This window comes from Eurypyga helias, unplaced genomic scaffold (genome assembly GCF_000690775.1).
Source record: "Eurypyga helias isolate BGI_N326 unplaced genomic scaffold, ASM69077v1 scaffold4984, whole genome shotgun sequence".
In the NCBI taxonomy this organism is placed as follows: Eukaryota; Metazoa; Chordata; class Aves; order Eurypygiformes; family Eurypygidae; genus Eurypyga; species Eurypyga helias.
Genome location: NW_010245504.1, coordinates 125,511 through 149,781, shown reverse-complemented (window position 1 = coordinate 149,781; position 24,271 = coordinate 125,511). Strand labels below are relative to the sequence as shown.

Genomic DNA, 24,271 nt, shown 5'->3' with positions numbered 1-24,271 from the left:
GGCCCCCCCGGGTCTTTTTCTGCCGGGTACCTTCCCAGCCACTCGTCCCCAGGCCTGTAGCATTGCCTGGGGTTGTTGTGGCCCAAGGGTAGGACTTGCTGAACCTCACACAGTGGCCTCAACCCATCGATCCAACCTGACCAGATCCATCTGCAGACCGTTTCTACCCTCATGGAGATCAACACTCTCACCCAACTTGGTGTCATGTGCAAACTTACCGAGGGTGCACTCGATCCCCTCATCCAGGTCATGGATAAGGATACTAAACAGAACTGGCCCCAGTAATGAGCCCTGGGGAACACCATGTGTGACTGGCTGCCAAATGGATTTGACTTCATTCACCACAACACTTTGGGCCTGGCCAATCAGCCCATTTTTGACCTAGCGAAGAGTACACTCCTCCAAGCCATGAGCAGCCAGTAACGCCAGGAGAATGCTGTGGGAAATGGTGTCAAAGGCTTTGCTAAAGTCTAGGTAGACAACATACACAATCTTTCCCTCATCCGCTACGTGGGTCACCTTGTTACAGAAGATCAGGTCAAGCAGAACCCGCTTTTCATAAACTCATGCTGACTGGGCTTGATCACCAGGTTGTTCTGTACACACCTTGTGCTGGCACTCCAAATGATCTGCTGCATAGCCTTCCCTGGCACTGAGGTCAGACTGACAGGCCTGTAGTTCCCCATATCCTCCTTCCGGCCCTTCTTGTAGATGTAAATGTGATCATTTACTAAATTCCTGTCAACAGGGACCTCCCCAGTCAGCCAGAACTGCTGATAAATGACGGAAAGTGGCTTGGTGACCACTTCTGCCAGCCCCCTCAGTACCCTTGGCTGGATCCCATCTGGCCCCATAGACTTGTGTGAGTCTAAGTAGTGTAGCAGGTCACTAAGCATTTCCTCTTGGATTATGGGAGCTTCGTTCTGCTCCCCATTCCAGTCTTTCAGCTCAGGGGGCTGGGCAACCCACAAACAACTGGTCTTACTATTAAAGACTGAGGCAAAGAAGACATTGAGTGTGTCAGCCTTTTCCTTATCCTTTGTCCCTATGTTTCCCCTTGCATCCAATAAAGAATGGAGATTCTCCTTAGCCCTCCTTTTGTTTCTAATGTATTTATAGAAACATTTTTTCTTGTCTTTTACAGCAGCAGCCAGGTTAAGCTCCAGCTGGGCTTTGGCCCTTCTAATTTTCTCCCTTCATAACCTCATGACAACACATCTAGCAGGGCATTCTGCCTAGTTGACTCCCTTACCAGCTGTGTCAGGAAGTTACCTTCCACACTCTTGAGGAACATCCAAGACTGTCTCCTCTCTGCTGTATTGTATTTCCAGCAGACGTCTGGTAAGTTGAAGTCCCCTGTGAGAAGAAGGGCTAGCAATCACGAGACTTCTCCCAGCTGCTTACAGAATATTTTGTCTGTTTCTTCATCCTGGTTGGGAGGTTTATAACAGACTCCCACCACGATACCTGCCTTGCTGGCCTTACCCCTTCTTCTTCCCCATAAACACTGAACCCTATCATCACCATCATTAAGCTCTGGGCAAACCACTCCCTGACACAGAGGGTTACCCCACCGCCTCTCCTTTCTTTCCTGTCCCTCCCAAAGAGTTTATAGCTATCCGTTGCAGCAGTCTAGCTTTGCGAGTCACCTCACCAGGTTTCCACGATGGCGACTATGTCACAGCTTTCCCACTGCACGGTGGCTTCCAGCTCCTCCTGTCTGTTGCCCACATGCAGCGTGCACTGGAGTAGGTCCACTTCAGCTGGGCTACTGATCATTTCTTTAGGGGGAGAAGCCTTAATTCCTAGGTGATGGTTCTCAGGCACTTCCATAGTTTCTAACGCATCTTGCATCTTTGCTGCCACATGGATCTCCCATCCCCTACATCCGCTGAGACAACAGACTGAAGGACCCCACTAGCACACCATCCCTCAAACACTGGCGTGCATACGGGTTGACAAACCTGACTTCACTATTACATAATTATGTAATGACAGACGGAGCTGTAGCTCCAACCAATCCACTTGGTTTAAAGAGTCCAACATCAAACCCCAGTGCCAAATTAAAGCCCTTGGTGACTCCAGGGTGGTTATGTCTCAGCCAGAAAAGGCACAGAGTGAAGTGGGGAGACAGAGCTGTATGCGCCCACTGCAATCATATGGTGACTACTGGGTGCCATGCCGACATTCATCACTAATGGAGGGGTTTGAGCTGCCTTCAGCTTGACATAACTTGCTGGAGGCAAGCCTGAGCCTCCAGGACTGTCATGCATGCACTTTTCTCATCAAACTCTCCAGCACTGTTAGGCTTCCTAGCAGAAAGGTTAAAGGGACAGCAGTCACAGAAAAAAGCATTTGTTGATTCATCTTAATTAGTAAATTTTCCTTTAAGTTAAAGGATAATAAAGCCTAACCAATTCATACCTTAATGGAATACCATGCTTAGGTTCTATATGTGAAGAAGAGGAGAAAAAAAATCCAGCAGGCAATGAAGAAGTGCTAGATCTTAATCACAGCTATCAAGATAATATCCCTTTTTATACCATTCTATTCACATGACACTTACCAGCCCAGTCCAGTTGGCCACTATATTAACCAGTAGCTTTCACATTGCCAGTACTCACCAATTTATAAAAACAGCTTCAAACAAACAAACAAACAAGCCCACACAAAACCAAACACCTATTTTTCTTTGGACTATGAAAGGAAAAAGCTTTCAGTTCTGACTTCAAGGCACATTATTAGCCACTAAGCCACTGTTTGTGAAAATCACCTGGGGGCAAATTCTAAGCGATTTGATTCTGTTTTTCCTTTGTCACTACTTAAATCACTAGTTGACTGAAGTGTCCTTTGCCAAGGAATTTCACTCTGAAGTGGCAAGCCAGCACCACAGGCCCAGCTCCTTGCTATCCTAAATAAGCTGCTAAATCAGCTCTCTGTTGATAATACTCTCATCAGATAAGAGGATGTGACTGTCACTGAAGAGATGCTGAGTCCTTCCAGAGCTACTCCAGAGCAGAGTAAATTGTAGCACAGAAGGGAAGACACGAATCTGAGATTTTGTTATATCTAGATGTTGGTTACAGCTGTGCCTCAAGCATTTTGTTCTTGAAGTTGCATTAAGGAAAGTGTTTGTAACCAAAAATCCCTGCAACTCTTCAACAGTAGAACATAGGCTGATTAACGTCCCAAAAGCCATTAGTAACTAGAGCCATTGTGACCTGGAATTAACTTACCTCAATTGCACTAGTGTATTGCTCAAGTCTACTGTCAATCTTTGAGACAACTGCTGTTGTGTGGGTGGGTTTCATACCACTGTAGGAAGCAGAAAAAAGAGAAAGAAATTATTATTCCCTGCAATTAAACACCGCTGTTTTGACTGAACATACCGGTTAATCGTTTTACCTCTTCTGAGCGGATTTGTTCAAAAATTCTGCTCGCTCCTCTATCTAGAAAAGAGAGAAATAAGAGCTATACATTTATAGTTAATAAAAAGGCAGCCTGTACAAGGCCACATCGTCATTTTAAATGTCAAAAGGTCAATCTGAAAGAGATGCATTCCAACACAAATCACCACAGACACACATGCAGGTTTTATACTTAGGAACCCATAATGCTACAGATTCACAAGGGTGGATTTATTTCCTGCATTTCCTCATTCACAACAAGCGAATAAACCACCGATATGGAAAGGGAAGAAGTTTATCTTATGAAAGAGGTTGATATGCAGAAGACCTATGTCAAATTTCCTCATATCTCCCACATAAAAGCAAGTATGTATCTCTTGAGACAGATAGCAAATTTAATAAAGATTTTCTAAGTTGGGAAATCAGGCTAGGCCAGATTTGGAGCTCAGCCATATACCCTTTCTCATGCATGTTTTTGCAGGACATTATTTAATTTGAGCTCCAAAATACCCATCAGACTGTACTTTGCTCATGTTGAGCAGGGTCACTGCTGAGTCAATATCTACCAGCTGTTATTATACAAACTTACATTTCATCATTATTTTCTACTCTGTATACAGGACAATACTATACTGTTTCCAGGGGAAAAAGAATCATGAAGGTCTCATAAGACTAATGCCAAATCTCTTGATAATCCAAGAGGAAAAAGACTCCACCCCTGAATAAAGTTTTAAAACATTTCACTACTGAGTGAGGGGCTGGGGGAATGTCTATTTGCATTCTGGGTCAAGAAATACTTTAATAAACTAACTCATGACTCTTCCACGTTGCACTGGTCCACTTCTTGTCCCAGGCTCTGCAGTTTCTTTTAAGAGTAAAGTATATACAATCAGTTCCAGGGAATTGAAATGACTATTAATCAGCCTGGCTGGATTTGTGGGGATTCCCCGATCTCAATGTCAGTTGTCCGTTTTCAGGTTGATTTAAGAATGACTACTGGGACATTCATGCCTTTAAAATAAGTCAGTGTCAGCCATTCCTCTAAAAGGCCCTCCTTGGTGCCCTTCGCATTCAGGCTGTACCAGAATACTAAATCCCACAGCAATCCCATCAAAGAGAAAGCATGTTTTATTTCTCAAGCCCATACAAGCAAAATCTCAGGCAGTTCACTTCAGTGCAGAATTTGCCAAACAAACTCCCTGGCAGAACTCCAGCTAGCATCAATCGAGCTTAAAGGCACCTCTAAAGCTCTAAAACAATATACACCATTTACAGAGTAATTTACATTAACAGTTTTAGTTGCCAACGTATGACCTAAATAGAGCCCTGAGTGGAAAGATGTACCAACTGCTCCAATGCATCATTGTCACAAGGTGGCAGGAATACACCAGGCAGGAGCTGAAGAGCCACCGGAGCTCAGGCTCTCCCACTGCCAGCCTTAACTGTTCACAGCTTAGTTTCACCCAGAGGAAATACAGTTGGCATCGCCATAAAATGATCAAGTAAATTAGTTGATTAAAAATCACGAAGCAGATCTACGTACGATGGTAACTTAAAACACATCACCTCTCCTCAACTATGGTAGAGTAGGAATTGTTTCCTGTAACTCTGATTTCTGGGACGTAACCAGCAATGCATCAAAACACTGAGTTATACCAACAAGAGCCGCTGGTTTCTCCCCTGCTCTGCATGGATGGTTAATTCCCTAAACTGCATCAGTGAAACCCTGGCTGGCAGTAGGGACAAACAATGTGGACTGTCTCAAAGAACCAGGGCTCAAGGTAACCATCCAATAATAAATTTACAGCCCCTTCTAGTTCCGATGAACTGAGATTCTGCTTGAAATCTTACAAAAGGGACCTATCTTCTAAGATGCTAACAGTAAACTATACTTTTCCTGCATTCAGGAAGGGGACGTATTTCTACACAGCAGGAAAACGATAGGTTGGAGGGAAGAGGGACATGTATTCCTTGTGGTTGTAGTAAAAAGACATGGGGTCATTCTTCACCCGCTGGGAACAGCTGTGGTATCGGGAATAAGTCAGGGATTGTTCAGAACAGGAGAGTGAGGAAGCGAACCAGAAAATATGTTAAACAGGAAAGCAGGGTTAGGAAGCAACCCTCAGAGCTGAACATGGTCCTCCTTCCCGAGGAAGCAGGTGCCTTGTGTGGATGGGTAACGTATTTTCTGTACATTTACATGAGAATTTGTTCTAGAACATCTTTCTCAAAACACTGTGTGCATGAAACAGAACTATACGTTGAATACACTTGGAGCAAACACACCTGTATACACACGTGTATTCAATGTATAAGACAAATACATTTAGACTGCACAGCAACACCTAAAGGCCATTTATCCACTGCACACCACACAAACTCCATGCAAAGAATTTAAAATGTTTGGCACATACAGTAAACAGTATTACAAAATAGATCTGTAAGAGAAAGAGGCAAAGCAAAGCAGTCAGCACAAAATGCAAAGTATTTCCTCAATTTGAGAGCAGGGAATAAGAATAATCAGTTTTTGCTGTGTTCATTTTAACAAGATCTTTTTAAACAGTTTGGACTATGGTTTGCCACCATGGAATACCTTCCAAAGCCTCTGACACAGAACACACAAGTATTCCAAAGAGTCAATCTGATGGACTCTAATTAAATTATGACCAGAGACAAAGAACAGAGGATCTCAGGCTGCATCTCTCCCACCTAACCTCAGTTGCTTAAAAGTTAAGCATTTAGTCTAAATTACGCATCTTGGTTCCCTCTGTAGTCAGTGGAACCCCCTGGAGTGCTGCATCCAGCTCTGGGGCCCCCAACATAATAAGGATATCAACCCGTTGAAGCGAGTCCAGAGGAGGGACAAAAATATGGTCAGAGAACTGGAGCATCTCTCCTACAAAGAAGCTGAGAGAGTTGGGCTTGTTCAGCCTGGAGAAGAGAAGGCTCCAGGGAGACCTTATAGCACCTTCCAGTACCTGAAGGGGCTACAAGGAAGCTGGGGGGGACTTTTTACAAGGGCCTGTAGTGACAGGACAAGGGGGAACGGGGTTAAACTGAAAGTGGGGAGATTTAGATTGGATATCAGGAAGAAGTTCTTCCCAGAGAGGGTGGTGAGGCACTGGGACAGGTTGCCCAGAGAAGCTGTGGATGCCCCATCCCTGGAAGTGTTCAAGGCCAGGCTGGATGCGGCTTTGAGCAACCTGGTCTAGTGGAAGGGGTCCCTGCCCATGGCAGGGGGGGTGGACTTAGATGGTCTTTAAGGTCCCTTCTAGCCCAAACCATTCCGTGATTCTGTGAAGAGGCACGGGAGCTCACCTCACCCTAGGAAAGGTGGGATTGCTTGTCCACTGAGAGTGGGTCTCTATTAGCCACCAAGACATCTTAGATTAGACTACAGAATGCTTAGATGGACACTTACCTTTCTGCTCATCAAGTCAGATGAAGTGAAACCAAAGGACATAAACAAAAACCACACGGATTCTCACACCTGATTAGGGACTTAGTCAACATGGTCAGCACATACAGGTGACAAGAAATAAATTAAGCAAGATGCTATGCAGAAATACATGTGTGCATTTATCCACATTCAATATTATACAGACATGTTTTGTTTGCTGATTGTGCGAGAGATGTCTGCCCTTTTGAAAATGCAGTTAAGTGTGGGTGTCAAAGTGCACTATCTTCTGTCTACATTCTCCAGGAACAGAAACAGAATGGAAGGGGAATGAATTAATACACAATTTGAGCCAAAGACTTGGGAAAAATCATCCAGATATTCCCAGTAAAACTTGTTTCACACAAAGGTATTAAATTATTCTTAAGAATTTTATATCATGTATTAGATATTATGCAACAGAAAGTGTCATAAACTGATATGTAGAAAAACTGTTCTCAAAAAAATGGGTCAAGAAGGAAAGAGAATAAGAAATGCATACAGAAACCAGAAATCCCTAATTTTGCCTCTTATCCAACGGTGGAAATCCATTTGGAGTGGTAGCCCCTGTGAGTAAAGCAGCTTCTCCCTGTCTTCTCAAGTGGCTCACGTGCTCTTTTGCTTCATTAAGCACAGTTAGGCTTTTTCCTGCTGTCAGCAGCATCTGTGCAGAGGGCACAAATTTACCCCAGTTTACCTACCAGACTAGAGTGCTGCTATCAGCACCAAAGATGAGGGAAAAACAAACGTCACAAATCCTGTTCTTACCACTCTATCTTCCCTCCGCTGCAAGAGGAGCGCACCTAGGAAGAATTGATTACGTGGAGTTTAATTTTTCCTAGTCACTGGTCCAGCTATCAGGTTTTGAGAGCAATAATGAGACAGGACAAGATAGGTCTTTAAGGAAAGGGGAAAAAAAAATCTTGCATCCTGAAAAGTCCTATCTTCCAGCTTAGCTGTCAGCATCGCCTTGCAGAGTATAGGCTTCCACATCATCCCATGTTTCCCAGGAGACATTTTCTGCAAATACAGGAGATACCCCAGGCTCCCAGACTCCTGCCATTGCTTCCTCCCCTCAATGCCTAACACCTTTTGCTTTTCTGTAGTAGTGGAGCTCACCCCCAACAAGAAAGTTAGTATTGAAATACCTTGTTCTCTCCCAATTAACCTAGAGAATAGTCAATAACACTCCTTACCGAAGAAAACATGAGGAATTAATTTCTCTTAAAAGGAGAATGAACAAAGATTATGCAGGGAATCTCATTCTTCTACTGCAGCAGTATTTACAGCCCTGGTGCTGTCACTGGGAGTGCTTCTTGCTGCTGCAGTAGTTCTGCTGAACTAGTGTCTCAGCTTTCCAGGAAATACTGTACTTAACAGTTAAACAAACAGGAGTTGTCAATACTGTGTAGTCTGTGATTTATTAGAGGCCAGACTAGATAATGACAGTAGTTCTTTCTAAATATAATCATGTATGTATAATATTTCTGTGTTTGTATACATTCACTTATGTATGTGCACCCATGAGCCATGTAATACATGGAGATGAGTGGCACATTTTGGTCTTTCAATTCTGAGTCTGCAAGGTCATGCTAATCCATCCCTGTCTGACGGATAAACACAGTGTCCATAAGATGGTAATATCACAGAAACATAGAATGGTTTGGCTTGGAAGGGACCCTAAAGATCATCTAGTTCCAACCCCCCTGCCATGGGCAGGGACACCTTCCACTAGACCAGGTTGCTCCAAGCCTCATCCAGCCTGGCCTTGAACACTTCCAGGGATGGGGCATCCACAGCTTCTCTGGGCAACCTGTTCCAGTGCCTCACCACCCTCTCTGGGAAGAACTTCTTCCTGATATGTAATCTAAACCTCCCCGCTTTCAATTTAAGCCCGTTACTCCTTGTCCTGTCACTAGAGGCCCTTGTAATGCCTTTTCAGTTTATCTCCCTTCTTTCCTTTGTTCTTGTAATTTACTTGCTAAGCAGTACGCCCCACTTTCCTCATTTAAGTTACTCGCAGGAACTTCTTTTTCTTCCCAAAAACTTAGCACATCAGGAAGGACAAGGAAGTAGAAAAAGATGCTTTGCCAGATTAAGATCTAGGAGAAGTCAGAATGTGCACATTTCCTACAGTATGTTAATACTGAGCCGCCCTTTTTTCATTATTAAATCCAACCACCCACCCACAATTGTACATTTAGATTTCTCACATGACTCATGACACATCTAACAAGATGATACATTCATCAAGGGAGAAAATATGTGCCAGATGCTTTACAAGTCAAAAGATAACTTGGGCAGTGCGTAACGGGCAATAAGAAAGCTGTGTACCAACCAGGTTACGCCAGGCTGGGAAGCCTGTCCAAATGAAAGGTAACAAAATATACTGTCTTCTAAAAACTAGAGTCTGACATCAAATTTGACATCAGGTTATTAAAATGAGATTATTGTCTCCTCAGCTATTTACCACAGAAGGCCATGAAACAGCTTAGGGCGTGAAGTTCAATAGCATTATATACCTACTCTGGCCACCCACAGACACTGGACTGGAATATGTACAGTACCACCAATTTCTCAGAGATAGAAACAGAGAAAGACAAAAATGTGTACAGAGTTGCATATACCAGGTTTCATAACAAACAACTACCTAACAAGCCTTAAAACCCAGCAGCAATTATCATCATAAAAAATGGACTTTGGATGCTTAATGACATTTGGAAAATTCCATGTCTCCTCTAAAAATACACTTAACAGAATAGTGTAACATCAGTCCAAAAGCCCTCTGAATGCTATTAACCTCTTGCCAAATCCAGTGTTTCTTCCCACTCTCCCCAAAATTATGATCTATATCTTTCTATTATGTGTTTTCAAGTATAATTTTCTCTGTTCTGAGTCATCTGTGAACTAAAGCTCCAAATGTATGTCATAAAAGGCATCTCAATAAGCAGAAAGAAGAAAGAGAAGCCCTCCCAGGAGGGCTGGGAAGACGTTGTACATTTATACTGTTATTGACATGGTCTTTTGCAACCGAAATGGCAAGACCAGGTTTATCTAATAGGAGCAAGTTGTGAAGCTTGGCAATCTTCGTTTACAGCTGTGTGTATTCTGTCCATGTATTTCATGTTCAGATGTGTCTGAGAAGTCAAAGGCAAGTCCAATCAAAAGCACGTGGACAGTGTATCTGCTAGAGCTGGACCCAAAACAGTATAGGGCTGAAGCTCCAGATCGGTTCCAAGTGTAGCAATCTGAGCAAAAATGTAATTTTGACCAAAAGCACTGTATCATTATTGTGGTTTAATCCAGCCAGCAGCTAAACGTCACACAGTTTGCTCACTCTCCCACACTTCAAATGAGATGGGGGAGGGAATCAGGGGGGAAAAAAGCAAAATTCATGGGTTGAGACAAAGACAGTTTAATAGAAAAGGAAGGGATGATAATAATAATAATAAAGAATATACAAAGTAAGTGATGCACAACGCAATTGCCCACCACCCACTGACTGATGCCCACCCAGTATAGTGGCCTCAGGCCAGCTTTCCCCCTAGTTTATTAACTGAGTGTGACATCATATGGTATGGAATATCCCTTTGGCCAGTTTGGGTCAGCTGTCCTGGCTGTGCCTCATCCCAACCTCCTCACTGGTAGATCAGTATGAGAAGCTGAAAAGTCTTTGACTTAGGATAAACACTGCTTAGCAACAATTAAAACACCACTGTGTTGTCAACATTATTCTCATCCTAAATCCAAAGCACAGCACTATACCAGCTACTAGGAAGAAAATTAACTCTACCCAGCTGAAACCAGGACAGTCACTCCATAAATACAATTCTTAATCCCATGGAGATCCACTTCATGGTCCAATGAGCTCCTACCTGATAACCTCCTGCCTGGTTCTTTTATCTCCTGGTGCCCACTAAGGGGACTTTTTTGACAAACATTTTGGATTCTTAAATGACTAATGACACAAAATGAGAAAAGTAAAAGGTAGTTGAAAACAATTACTACATCTGTAGTTTGATCTTGAGCTGAGAAAACAACTGGACTGAATACCAAAACAATGTTCCCGATAATTTCAGTGCAGCCAAGATTCCTCTTCCATGCTGAAAGGCCATTTAATTGATTTATCTGACTTCCAATATAATATAGCCCACAGAAAACTACTTAGAAATTCCTGCAGCAACAAAACTTTGTTTGTTTTTTTTTTTTTCCCCTGTTATGTAAGAAAATGAAATCCAGCCCAGTACTCCTAGAGGTTATTTTTAGGGAGAGTAGACATACGCTAAAATTCCCATATGGGTCAGTTTCAATTAATGATGATTAGGCTGAATAGGCTTAAAGACAAAGTAATCTGGCAAGGAAGAAAATAACTGTGGATGTGGAAGGGGAGAGAGAACACTTGTGATCTTTATCTACGCCAGTTCACAGAGCACTCCTATAATAAATTAACATTGAAAACCAACAAGTAATACAACTCTAAGTTTCCAAAATAATTTTCTTTTGAAAGCGAAGATAATTTTTGGACATTTTTCATCAACAAGAACAGGTAACTCCCACACTAGACTCTGTATTTAGAAAGCATGCCTAATTTTCAATCATCCCAATGAATGAAGTCTTTTAGCTAAAGGTTTCAGGTGAAGGTCTATTTCAAAGCATTGTCCCAGGTCTGATTTCAAGTATTTCCACACTGCTTTGGTGTTTGGGTGTTGGTTTGACTGAAACACCCATTACTTTTACGTAATGGGTAATTACTTTTACGTAATATAGCTGTTAGTAGGGAGCTTACCTTGAGAGATGAACCTTTAGGACTGAAACATTTAAATGGCTTCTTGTCTTCAGATACACCATCTTCTGGCATCTTTTGACGTTTTTCAGCAGCTTCAGCCCTTCTCCTTTCAATTTCTTCCTTCATCCTCCTCTTTTCCTCCTTAAAAAAAAAAAGGTCACTTATTCTTTCAGAAACCACATCATCATTACATGGCTTTGCAGTCCTGCAAACATTTACCAATTTTCTAAGAAGAGATTTTCATGCCAGTCAAAAGAGTTCAGCAACCTATCTGAAATCTAGCAACATATTGCTCTGAATCCCTCATGGTGTTAAGGAATCAGGGAAGGCAGCTAGTCTGTGCTGCTTTAGTGCGTCTCCTCAAAGTGAGGTCACCAGATTTATTGGCATATAGTGCCACTTAAAGAGAGTGTCATGGTTTAGGCCCTTCCAGCAACTTAGCATCACACGGCTGCTCGCCTACTCCTCGCCACCCAGGGGGATCGTGAGGAGAAAATTTCAGGAAAGGCTCATGGGTCAAGACAAGGACGGGGGGGATCACTCACCCATTATGGTCACAGGCAAAACAGACTGGACTTAAGGAAGAAAAATCAATTTAATTCGTTACCAATCAAATCAGAGTAGGACAATAAGAGATAAAACCAGATCTTAAAATCCACCCCTCTCTCCTTTCCGGGCTCAGCTTTAGTCCCAGTTTCTCTACCTCTAGCAACCCATCAGTGCAGGAGGACAGAGAATGGGGGTTGCGGTCAGTCCATCACACACTGTGTCTGCTGCTCCCTCCTCCTCAGGGGGAAGACTCCTCACACTCTGCCCCCTGTTCCAGCCTGGGGTCCCTCCCACAGGTCACAGGAGAACCTTTGCTCTGGCCATCTCCTCCCCTCCTTTCCTCACTGACCCAGGTGTCTGCCCTGTTGCCTCTCTCACATCACACTCCTTCCTTCACTGCAGGTTCCACAGCAGTTTTCCCCACTCTTAAATTCATTACCCCAGAGGTGTTACCACTGTTCTGGCTTTGACTGGCCTTGGCCAGAGGCACATCTGTCTTGTAGCTGGGGAAGCTTCTAGCAGCTTCTCACAGGAGCTGACCCAGTGGCTCCTCCCCTGATACCAAAACTACTCCACACACCATACAGAGTGAAAAAAGTACATTTATAAAAATATTCAAATTCGATTTCTCTGTAATCTCATGTATCATCTTTATACCATTCTTCTGTCCAACTACTCCAGCACTTGTTGTTCTAAGGTCTATACTTCACAAGGAAAAATCAATAGGTGCCCAAAGAAGTGAAGACTAAATTGTTACAGCTTTCCCTCCAAAGAAACAACATGAGTTTTTACTTCATAAACTGCAAGTCAGAGCAGAAGACCTCAAAGCACAACCACTGTGAGCATTCAGCAGGGTCTTACCAGCAAGGTATTGTGCAATCTCAGCATCTACTGAGTTCTGCTGTGAAGAGCTCAGTATATTAAAGCCATTGGCATTCATCTGCCAAACACTGTTGTTATTCATCTACCATTTGTTTTCCAAACAACTAAGATTCCTAAATGATGCACCAGAGATTTGGAAATCCTATTTATAGAGTCCTTTGGCAGAGGAAGTACAAGCAAACAGATGTGCTTGGGTACTGAACATTTAAATAGACAAGAATATATTCCTAATGAGATCTAGCCGATCGTAACTATATATAACATGAGCATTCCAGCTCATCTGCAGCAGACAAGTTTTTGACATGCACTTTGTAATTCAATTTGTGTAACGTCAAAAAGGCACCCCGAATAAAGTAAAAAACTCTGTGGCTATAATACTGCCCCCAGCATTTTTCATCCCCAAGAAGATAAGAAATTTGCAACTGTTGCAGATGAAATTCTGACTCATAAACACGTTTCTTAGAGCCCTCTGTCTTTCCTGAGGCTAGAACTGCAATGTGACTTTCTACCCTGGGTGACTGCATGTTTTGCTTCAGGCTCTTACTAGAGCATCCATGTGACATGTCACTTGCTGTCAAACATGACATACTTGCAGTTAAATCCGAAGGTTAGAAAATGGGATGATTTTAGCGCTGCATAGTGTGTTTGAAATCAAGGTCTGTCACGACAGAGCATCTCCTGACAGACACTGAGAAGCAGCGAAGCCCAGAAAAGCACACAACTGAGAGGGCCCTGTTAAAGGGTGCAATTTGAAGCAAAGCCTCAGCAGCCATTCCTCACACAGCAACAACAGATCCAAGGAAGAGAAGCACACTTTGGCCTGTATGCTTGAAGTTTGGTCTTGCCTTCCTTGTTGCACATTCCTTTCTCACCTCTGAACTTCTCCCATGGCCTCATTCTGCCCTCTTGTTAAACACAGACCCATCGATCTTCAGCCCCACCATCCTCTTCACCTAAAAGTGTCTGTGCAGACACTGCTGTAAAGAGCTATCAACTGCTGCAACGCAGTGGAAGTGAAGCAGTAAAATCAAGGGAATAAAAACAGAGTCTAATACTTCATATTGTACACTTACCTCCTCTCTGGCTTTTCTCTCAGCCTCTTCCTGCTTCTTCTTCTGCTCCTCTTCCTCCAGGATTTTCCGGCGCTCCTCCCGCCTTTTCTTCAGTTCATCCAGCTCGGCCGCTGCCTCCTGCTGCTTCTCCTTCAGCTTCTCCAACTCCTCATTCTCACCTCGGCGGCGGCGCTGATCTTCTAGCCGCTTTCCAGCCTCGACTTGAGACCCTGGCTTTGCTTCCTCAGCGTTTGCGGTTCCTTTCAAATTGGAGCGGCTTGGAAAGAAATGGAAGGGAAGGTGATGCACCATGGGTTATCCCTTCCTGGCCAGAGCCACACGCTGCCATGCACTCACCAACAACACAAGAGCCAGGTACTCAGAGTTATTACCTTATAGGACCTTTAGCAGCTTGCAAAGTATCACAGGCCTAAAATATTGATATCACATGTTGGTAGCCTGGGATACTACAAGGAGCACCCATCCCATCTGCTGCCAGTGAGGAAGGATTCTCTTGTGTGCACAGGAGCTGTACCACCCTGCCCAAGAACTCAAACCACCTCAATTTTTAAGAGGATTTTATAAGCGAGCTTGAAATACCTAACATCTTGCATATCTTCAGAAAGAGGTATGGTATCTCATCACCATCTCTACGGCGTACAGTGTCACACCTCTGCTCTGCAGTTTGTGCTCAGAGGAAACACTTCCAAAGGCATATTAGACTTCATAGAGAAAGCAGTGGAAATGTACAATATGAATGTACAATGGAAAGCCATAACTAATTCCTCTTTGTTCATTTTAAATGAAATAAATTTACATATATAAAACTCAGCAAAAACATCATGCTACGTTCTATGTAATAGAAGATGCCCTAATCCTTTGCTTTCAATGGCAAGTGTTTTTTCTAGACCCTCCAGAAAAGACAAGCATGTCTGGGTACATGTACTTGACTTGAAGAAAACAGGAGGAGACCAGAGAAGGGAGAGAACTCACAGTTTCAACAGTTTCAACAGTTTTAAATACTTTAAAAGGCTCCTATCTCATCTATAACAGCTATCGCTTGAACTCTCCCAGTCTGTGTGAACAGAAAGGTTCATCAGATCTTTTGCTGACATTTTTCAGGGAAAGTATGAGCTTTTATTAAGAAACTGGAAATTATTTATGGATGGCAACTTTCCACATGAAGAAACCAGAAGTTTTCCAACCCACTGTAATATATGAGACAGAAAGAATATCAAAAAAACCCCACCAAACCCCAAAGAATTCAGCCAACCCACTGTAATATATGAGACAGGAAGAATACCAAAAAAAATCCCTTCAAACACCGAAGAATTCACAGAGGTGAAGTGCATACTTTCAACAGTGTCAGATAGCATCGTCTAGTTAAGCAATTACCACACCCGTGTTCAAGCAATGTCTGCTCCCTGAGTGTGTGCAATACTACTGCTGACAAGGAGAGAAGGACCTAAGAGGTATCACTGTTGTTATTCATGAGAGAGAGGAAGCAAATATACTTGAGTTTGGGGTTTTTTTTTCTTTTTTTGTTTGTTTGTTTTAATGTTCTGCTCTGCCCTGTTGGCATTTTAAAGACCTGAATATTAATGACTTCATTAGTACAACCAGGGTGTTGTAGAGTATAATACCACAAGACAGTACTCCAACAATAAGGGTAACTGTTAGAGATGACCAGATTGAAGATGAAGAACAAATAAAGAACAAATATAATATAAATTTGCAGTCCAGTGAATCACACAATCCTGCAAAGGTGCTCTTCCTTCAGGCAGATGTTTCATCTTGATGGAGTTAACCATATAAAACAGGCTGTGGGACCAGAGTTGACTTATCAGTGGTTTCAACGTCACAATACAATCTACTGACAGAGTCTTCTGCCTTCACATAATCTTACCAAACTGGATGAAATTCAGTTCTAGCACAGCGTGCATGATTCAGGAACTGTATCATTAAAAAACATATGGCAAAACAGCATAACCAAACTGATGCTATTATGTGAATTAAGCTGCTGTATTTCGTCTGTGCAAGTTCAACACTAAAGTAGTAGGATCTGGCTCTTATTCTGCAACACATTTACTTGGTTTTAGAAAGTCTTTTCTATGCAAAAGCGTAGCATCACAAAGCAAAGAAAAAAATGTCCCAGGGGGGACTGTGAATGTATGTACCTTCAGTACCTTCTTATGCCTGATTTTCTAACCTAGAGTTACAACTACATAATATGTATTTCCCCTAATATCACTTTATCACAATCCTTTTCTGCTCCAGGCACTATTACTGAATGTGGTTTTTCAGCGGAATCACATAAACCATGAAAGTAGAACCACAAGATCACCCCACACCGTAAGCATCAAATTAATGTAAGTGGTCATGAATAAGGGCTTGCATCAGGTAGTAATGTCTAATTACAGGAACACATGTTTTTTTAATTAAAATAACATATATAATTAACTAGAGCATTATGAGAAAACACTGAAAACTTAATTCTACATTTCATTTAGCCCATTCAAAACCAAAGTGAGGAACAATACTTGAGATGTAAGGTATGATTTTGTGTGTCCAGCCTGAAATACCTCTGATTCAGTCTGCAGAGTTACTAAGAACCTAAAATGTTCCACAAGCCTCTGTAAGTACTTCTAAGGACCCAGTGCATCTATCCTGCAGGATCACAGGCCATGAGAAATCCCTGGCTATTTTAAGGCTTTTCTGTTTCATTACAAGATTGTAGCCTCTCTAGCAAGCATCCCAAGAACCTCACTATTTATATTTGTTTGTGTCTTCATCTTTGAAGTCATGTTGCCAGCCCACCCAGACCTGCAAACTTCAGGCCCAAAGAAGATGCAAGAGGTGACTTCTGATAGACATAATGATTATCCCTGGCAAGGGCAAATACTCAGCCCTCAGAATTAACAGAATTAAGAACATAACATTTGCCAAGACTGTCTCAATAAATAGCCACTCTATTTTAAATCAGCACAGAAGAAAGGTTAGTGACTTCATTGCAGATAGTAACTGAGATACTCTCAATTTTCAACTGATAAAAGACGAAGGTAGAATCTAGTATTAACATTTTTGTTTGGAGACCTCGGGGGACAATTTTTTCCTCCTTACAAAGAAGGACATTTGAAGTTTCCAGCTTATTTTATCCTCATGCAGCTTACAAGACTTCCCCTACTGTTTCTGCATAATCCAAAATAGCAAACAATAAACTGGCAGTAATTCTCTTTATTTTCCTTCACCTCCCAAACTCCTCTGTTTTGAACAGATTCTGGGAATCTCTGTTCCCAACTGTCAACATTGGGAAATATGTATTGAGATGCAGGGTGGAGAAAGAGTTTTGTAAGCACCTCTTTGGTGCTAAGAAATTAAGTTGGTTGCCAGCTTTCAGACAAGGAGGAAAAGGAAAGAAGTGGTTTGTGAGAGCTGAAAATGCCAGAACAATGTGAAAAATAATATGTTACATCATAGTTAGGACTTTTGCAGTCCTGTATGAGAATAGGGAGGAAGGCAGGTGGGAGGGGAGATGGGAAAGGGAAGCCATAAAATAGGTTTTTATTCTGTATTTCTCTTACTGACTGACGTAGACACAATCAAGACACAGATAAGATTTTTCTTTAGCCTCCACTACCCTATTTTATTCTCAGTTCTCACCACTGAAAGCCAAGTTACATGCTTCCTAACTAGTATCTGATATGTTCATGTAAAAACAAGAAGAAAGAGTTCCAGGCAAAGCCCAACAATGTGGGGGCAGTTCATTAGAAAATAGGCCAAGAGCCTTAATTCATACCGAACAGCCCAAAGAACATTAAAGCCTCTCCTGATGTTGCCAACCCAAGTCATCTACTCAGCTGATAAAAAGCTATTAAATAGGTTTCTTCCCACATTTGAGAAGTAGTAGAAGAAAAACAGAAAAATTAAAAAAGGAGTGGAAACTCAAATCGACATGTTGACACTAAGGCATGTCTCCCACAGGAAGTAAAGCAAATGAAAACACAACAAAAATATTTTTAGAAAACCATTCTCATGTTATTGATGATGTGACCCAAGCCATGAAGTAGGACAGTTCTGAGCAAGGCCGATTTCCTGCTATTCCATCTCCATCTCTGTCTGTCTTTTGCCCTTAGGTCAGGGTGCCTCCAGGGACTTTTGAACTGCATTTTATTTTGAGAAAGTTTGTTTTTCCCGGAAGAATCACGGGGGGAATGCTGAGATACAAGAGCAAATCCCATCTGCCACACACAGATTTCTCAAAGTGCCTGGGGAGCTTAACCTTTTTTTTGCTTGTGTCAATGTAAAAGAGGAAGAGAGGTACAGAAGGAAAAAAAAGATTAGATTTCTAACCTATTCTTTCCTGGGTTTCTGCTAAAAGGAAGAACTTCTGCCCTTCTTCACATATCCCCTCCTTTTAGCAAGCAGAATCCTTCCTGAATAAACTTTTCACTAAAAATTTGTTACCTTCACTGAATTTCCCAATATAGTCATAATGAAAATATTTCCTTGAAAGAAAAATAAAAATCAAACCGTAATACAGCTGATAAAAAGACAAAAAATAGGACATTTTAGCCAGGAGAGGTTTTCACCTAACTGAAAAATCACTTTTATAAAGAAGCCATTAATGTCACGGTTTGCCTTGAAATCAAGAGAGAAGCCCTGTCAAGAATTACCAACTGGATTGTGGTCCATACTGAAATGCAAAGTCTAATTAAAAGCAGGTGGGTAATTTGAAATAACTTCCTTCGGTAAAGGTTAAGATCTGACTTTAAAAAATCAGAGAATGCAATATTTGGGCTGTTGTAATTATTGGCCTCCGTGCAGATATTAGAAATAAATATCCTTCAAGGAAGGAAAGCCCAGCAGAGCAAAAATAAGCCGTTTGTCTCTGCTGAGGAAGCAAAGCTATTTACATCTGCTTTTTGTAGTTCATGTTGTTCCTGCAGCAATGTGGGGTCAGTTTGTTAGAAAACGGGCCAAGAGCCTGAATTCCTACCTACAACCCCATGAATGCTGGAGTCTCTCCTGACGCTGCCAACCCAAGTCCTCAGCGGCTGCGAGGCTATAAGCAGAGACCCAGAGATGGGCCCCTGTTCTGCTGTAACATCAGCAAGCCCAGTGCTCACTTGGAACTTACCCAAAAGCGTTCTCAGTAGATTTAAGTTTGGGGACAGTGAGTTCACGTTCTCCGTTCTGTGCCTTTTGTTCGGGAACTCCCTTCTTACGATCCCAGATACTTTTCATTTCCTCTTTGGGTGCTTTTCCTTTATCCTTGTCATCTTTTACCTGCTCAGGAGATACCATAAATCACAGAACAAAAGAAAGAAACAAACAAACAAAAAAGAAGTCACCATGAGGCATTCTAAGTAACAGTGGAAGAACATGGATTTTTTGGCATCAGTTATTAACTAAGAAAATGTCTTCAAAATGTTTATGTGCTTTATGGCAGAAATAGCCTGCAAAGCTCTAAACTGTAACCATCCACCACTCTGCTGTCCTGATCTGAACTCAAGATGAAAACATCTTGAATAAAATTGTCAGTCTGCTCTGCACGTTTGCTGTGGCTATCGGACTGTGTTACCCCACTGCTTCATTCTGCAGCTGCACCCCACTCTCTTCCTTTTCACTGCAGCATCTTTTGCCTGTTGTCTAATTAACATTCCGGGTTGCAAACTCCCTGGGACTAGGCTTGTCGATACATTCTCAGTACAAGGTCTCTCTTCCTTTTCACTGCAGCATCTCTTGCAGCATCTTTTGCCTGCTGTCTAATTAACATTCTGGGTTGCAAACTCCATGAGACTAGGCTTGTCGATACATTCCCAGTACAAGGCTCAGGGCATTGGAGCAATAAAAATCATACATAACTTTCACTGACTGTCATGTTTGCATGACAAAGTTCATGCTCTTTCCAGTGTCAGATGGATATTTCAGTATTGCAAGAATAATGGGCAAATCACAAAATTATCTTTATATCAGAGTAAAAATTACTCTGACAAAAAGCACAATCCTACTAGGGGCTAGTCATGGATAGTGTTATCAGACATGAATATTTAATCCTATGAAGAAGCAAATGTTCTTTCTGGAAACACTAGAGCAAAAATTCCCTCTATCCTTACAAAATTTTGTTCTATCATACTTAAGAGTAATCAAGTATATTTAGTACATGAATTTGACTATACAGTATTCCTTCAGTTATAAGCTTGAAGTATTTATCAATATCACAGATGGCCTAATCCCAGAATGCTGAGTCATGGTTAGATGCTGATAAGGGGAGAAGGATAAGAGCTGATTTAAGTTCTTTATCCTCAGGTAGAGTTATTCCACTCAACCTAAATAAACTTTCAACAGCAGCAGATGAAACATTTAACTCCAAATTTTTATTTATTATTTTTTTCACCCCAGCTTTACAACGTTGGAGGAAGATCCTAGCTAGCAAGCAAGGAATGCCTTCTGGGAAAAATTCATATGAAGACCTTTAGTAAAAAAATTCTTCTGTCCCTTGGAAGCCTGTTGCCATCCCATTTTCTAACTACAGAGAAAAAGAACATCCCTAACAGTCCTGTCTGCAACACAACCGCTTTTATGGCATTCCAAGCTGCACCCTGAAATAAAAACCTAATACACACATCCACCCCCAAATCAAATTAAATTTTGATCTTTCCTCATCAAAGAACTTCTGGAAATGTAATGTCTTTACCAATATAGTACGAGTTCAGAGTCTTCAAAGTCAAGATCCCCCTAAGGTGTTGAATTAAGCTGCTGAGTGAAGACCCAAAGTCAGTCTCTGGCTTTACTCAAGGACACTTTGCTTTTATGGACAATGCCAAGGTGGAATGCATCACAAGTGAGCACTGGGTGGTTAAACTTCTCGAGCAAATTAGCCACTGGTGAGGGACGTTGGACACAACCCACAGAGGCATTTGTTCTGCAGACTTTCCCTGCCTTCTCCTGCCAAAGCTGACCTGGCAGAAGCGCCCTGACAGACAAGAGGGGAGTTCAGTTTCCATGACTGTGCATTCTTTGGCCATGACGCTGTAGCTGCTAGCAAACAAGGCCATTATTACTAGCAGCCTCAAGGAATGGCTTTCTGTTTTCTAGGAGCTGGACTGAGACAACCAGGGCTATTCATTGAGTCTAATGAATGCCCTTAGACAGTAACATCTTTTGGGTGCTCCCAAATCTGGGCAATGCTGTAGTTAGTGATCACGTTCACAGCAAAAATCTCTGCTGCCTGTTAGTGATCTCCTAACCCACCAGTCCCAGTCAGGGTGATAACTGAAACCAGTGATGTTGATCGTTGCAAGATTTCGCATGCCAGGATGTCTGTGTTGGGATTTTGAGAGCATAGGATTTCCTTTGCTGAGATTTTCATCAAGACCTTTCTAAATTTCATTAAAAAGCCAGTACTTCCAGCTGCCTGATGTACTGAAGTCCACTGGGGAGGGTCATATCTCTCATATCTTAATTGAAATCACTGAGAAAACTAATATTAAAACAATATAGTTTAAAAAAATAATAAGTTAGGAAATAGCATTTCAGAAGCCAGTAAGATTTATGGCAATGTGTCTGCATTTGAGAAAACCGTTGATATAGCTTGGCTTCTTTATTCAAAAAGATGATAAAACATGGTATTACAGAAACATTTCACAGTTTTTGGGTCCAATCCTTCTCCTACTAATTTTAATGCCAAAAGAAAGATTGATTAGCACAGAAGCAGAAGCCATTATGTCCCATTCCAAAGACAGGCAACAGAAAAAGTACTTTCCCTTGTCCTAGTGCTTCCCTCAGTTACAAGCTAATTCAGTTTTTGCTGAATTTAGTAACAAGAACTACCCTGACTCCAGCTGGAGTAGATAGGTGGTATTACCTGAACTAAAAATAGTTCACATGCTCCCACAAATCCTGACCAGCAAGTCAAGATAGAACACAACCAAAAGCATGTTTAGCTAACTTCCAGCTTTTATTTATTTATATTTTATCTTTCTCTACACTGCTGTTAGGGTGTTATGCTAATATTCGAGAGTTGAGATTTTTAAATCTAGAGTTTGAATAACTTCAGACCACAGCAAATCAGTTACTAAGGTTGGGGCCATTTGGCAAACTTGATTCCTTATTTGGGTTCAATTACTTGTTGACTTAAAAGCTGTGGGCATCTGGGTCTAGGGCTGCCATTTAGAGTCAACTACCATACCCAAATACCATAAGAAAAGCAACTGTTGCAGCATGTCTAGCCAAACTGGAAGCAGGAAATACCAGGAGTCTCACATCATGAGAAAGCTTGTTCTTATGAACTTTCCAGGCCACTTTGGAGAACCAAAAATTGTGGGACAGTTCAGAAAATGAGACAGATTTTTCTTGCCAATTTGATCAAAATCTGAATTTTAAGGACCAGATTTTGGTCACATTAAGACAAGAAATGTGCTTGTGTTGCACAAGTGAAAAAGCAAAATCTGATTATGTAGATTCACTGTATTCCTTCAGGATCTTGTTCATGATATACTGCCATCCTCTTAACGGCACACAAGGTTCAGAAATAGGCCCTGTTGAATTTGCACATCCCTGAAGGAGGGGATAAGTGGAGATGGGAGCTTGATCTTGACTTGGTTTGGAGTCAAAGACTGTCAATTTTTCTTCACAAGCCAAGAAGCAAGAACTGAAATTTCCAAAACCGTGCAAAACACTTTGAATGCTCAGCTTGATACATACACAAGAATTATCTTTTGGTGGATGGGTATGCAGCATTACACTAAAAGCAGGACTCACTTAAATTGTCTCAGCTTGAGCTTCCAAAAATGGAAGCACTAAAGTTACAAATCACGTCTAAATCTTACTGATTTCCTTGAACAATCTAGCCCTGGGGCTATGGTTTAAAAGCATGATGAGAGCTCCAGTGAGCTGACTGAGCTCTACATAAAGATAAGCAGGACGATTTTGTCTCCAGTAGTGTCCTGTCCCACCCCCTCCCCCAAACCCATATTTGTGGCCAGTTACAACCTCCTTTTTACTTGTAATATTCAAGACTGCGTGCAACAGTGAATATTTACGAGCTTATTCTGTTTTATGAAGAACTCTTAATATAGCTCCCTCTCTTATTTTTTGCACAGCTTTTTCCTCTGCTTTTGCAGCCGGGTTAATTTAGAGTGATTGTGTAGCTTTTCTAGTGTACTATTCTGAAGGATCTCCATTAGGTCTCATTTAACTCTTCCCCTTTCTAGAGTAACTTATTCTAGTATTGCCAACCTCTGTTCATCATAAACCTTTCTTCTAACCATCTTCATCACTTCATTCGCCTTTTCAATCTCATGTGTACCTTACTCAAAATCTGATACCTTGGTTGATAAAGCCAGGAAACTGACATAAAACCTCGCGACATGATATGCCTTCTTCACTCTCTGAGGGTCAGTTAAGAATCTACAGCATGTTTCAAATTAATCCAACTAAGGATGCTGGACTGAACCTTCTACAACCCTCAGTGTTCCCAAGAAGTTCGAAAGGCATCAAGCTGCCTAGATCTGTGCTGTGGTTCCCTTTAAGCCAAACAGACCCAGCCGAACCCAAATGGGTCTAAATCTCCAAGGTCTTGACCAGTCTTGATGTCTAATTAGAATCAGGGATTATTTTGATACCTGCTGCATTGAACCAAAAGCACAGTTGCTACACAACACTGAACATGGTTCCCTGCGTCCAGCTGTAACCTGACAAGCAAATGGTCCCCAAATCTTATTTACTTACCATACAGTAAAACACCATGGCACCAGCTCCTGTGTTTACAGTGGAAATGCAATGCAGTAAATTTTGTAGATTTTCTCTTTAAAACAAAAGAATAATCTTGGGTATGCACAGTTTATATCATGGGGCATTGGGGGAGAATAATTAGTTAAGGCAGTCAGGTGGCCAAAGGGCCTCAGTGATGATGATGATTATTGTAAGAGTAGGTATCAGTCATAGGGAAAAAGTTCGCAGTAAAGTGGGAGGAAACCAAGGAAGGATGATTAGTTGATACAGTCTTGAAAAATTCATCCCCAGGGTGAAAACCATCCTTGCATCTATTGACCAAACTGAATTTCCTGAAATATTTGTTCTAAGACAAACAGAACTTGGTTCTAAAGCCCCAAAGGAACAAAGTAGTTAAGCATTTACTTAATTTTAAGCACATACA

General features: G+C 41.7%; 1 protein-coding gene across 1 annotated transcript in view; it reads right to left on the bottom strand.

Annotated features, from left to right (window-relative positions):
* CALD1 (caldesmon 1) overlaps positions 1-24,271 on the bottom strand; it is a 121,119-nt gene that overhangs the window by 7,035 nt on the left and 89,813 nt on the right. Inside the window, exons 6-10 of the mRNA XM_010150082.1 lie at positions 19,250-19,398; positions 14,134-14,389; positions 11,630-11,770; positions 3,406-3,449; positions 3,237-3,315 (exon numbers count right to left, since the gene is read on the bottom strand). Coding sequence (XP_010148384.1) covers positions 3,237-3,315; positions 3,406-3,449; positions 11,630-11,770; positions 14,134-14,389; positions 19,250-19,398 — 669 coding nt within the window. The remainder of the gene's footprint in view (positions 1-3,236; positions 3,316-3,405; positions 3,450-11,629; positions 11,771-14,133; positions 14,390-19,249; positions 19,399-24,271) is intronic.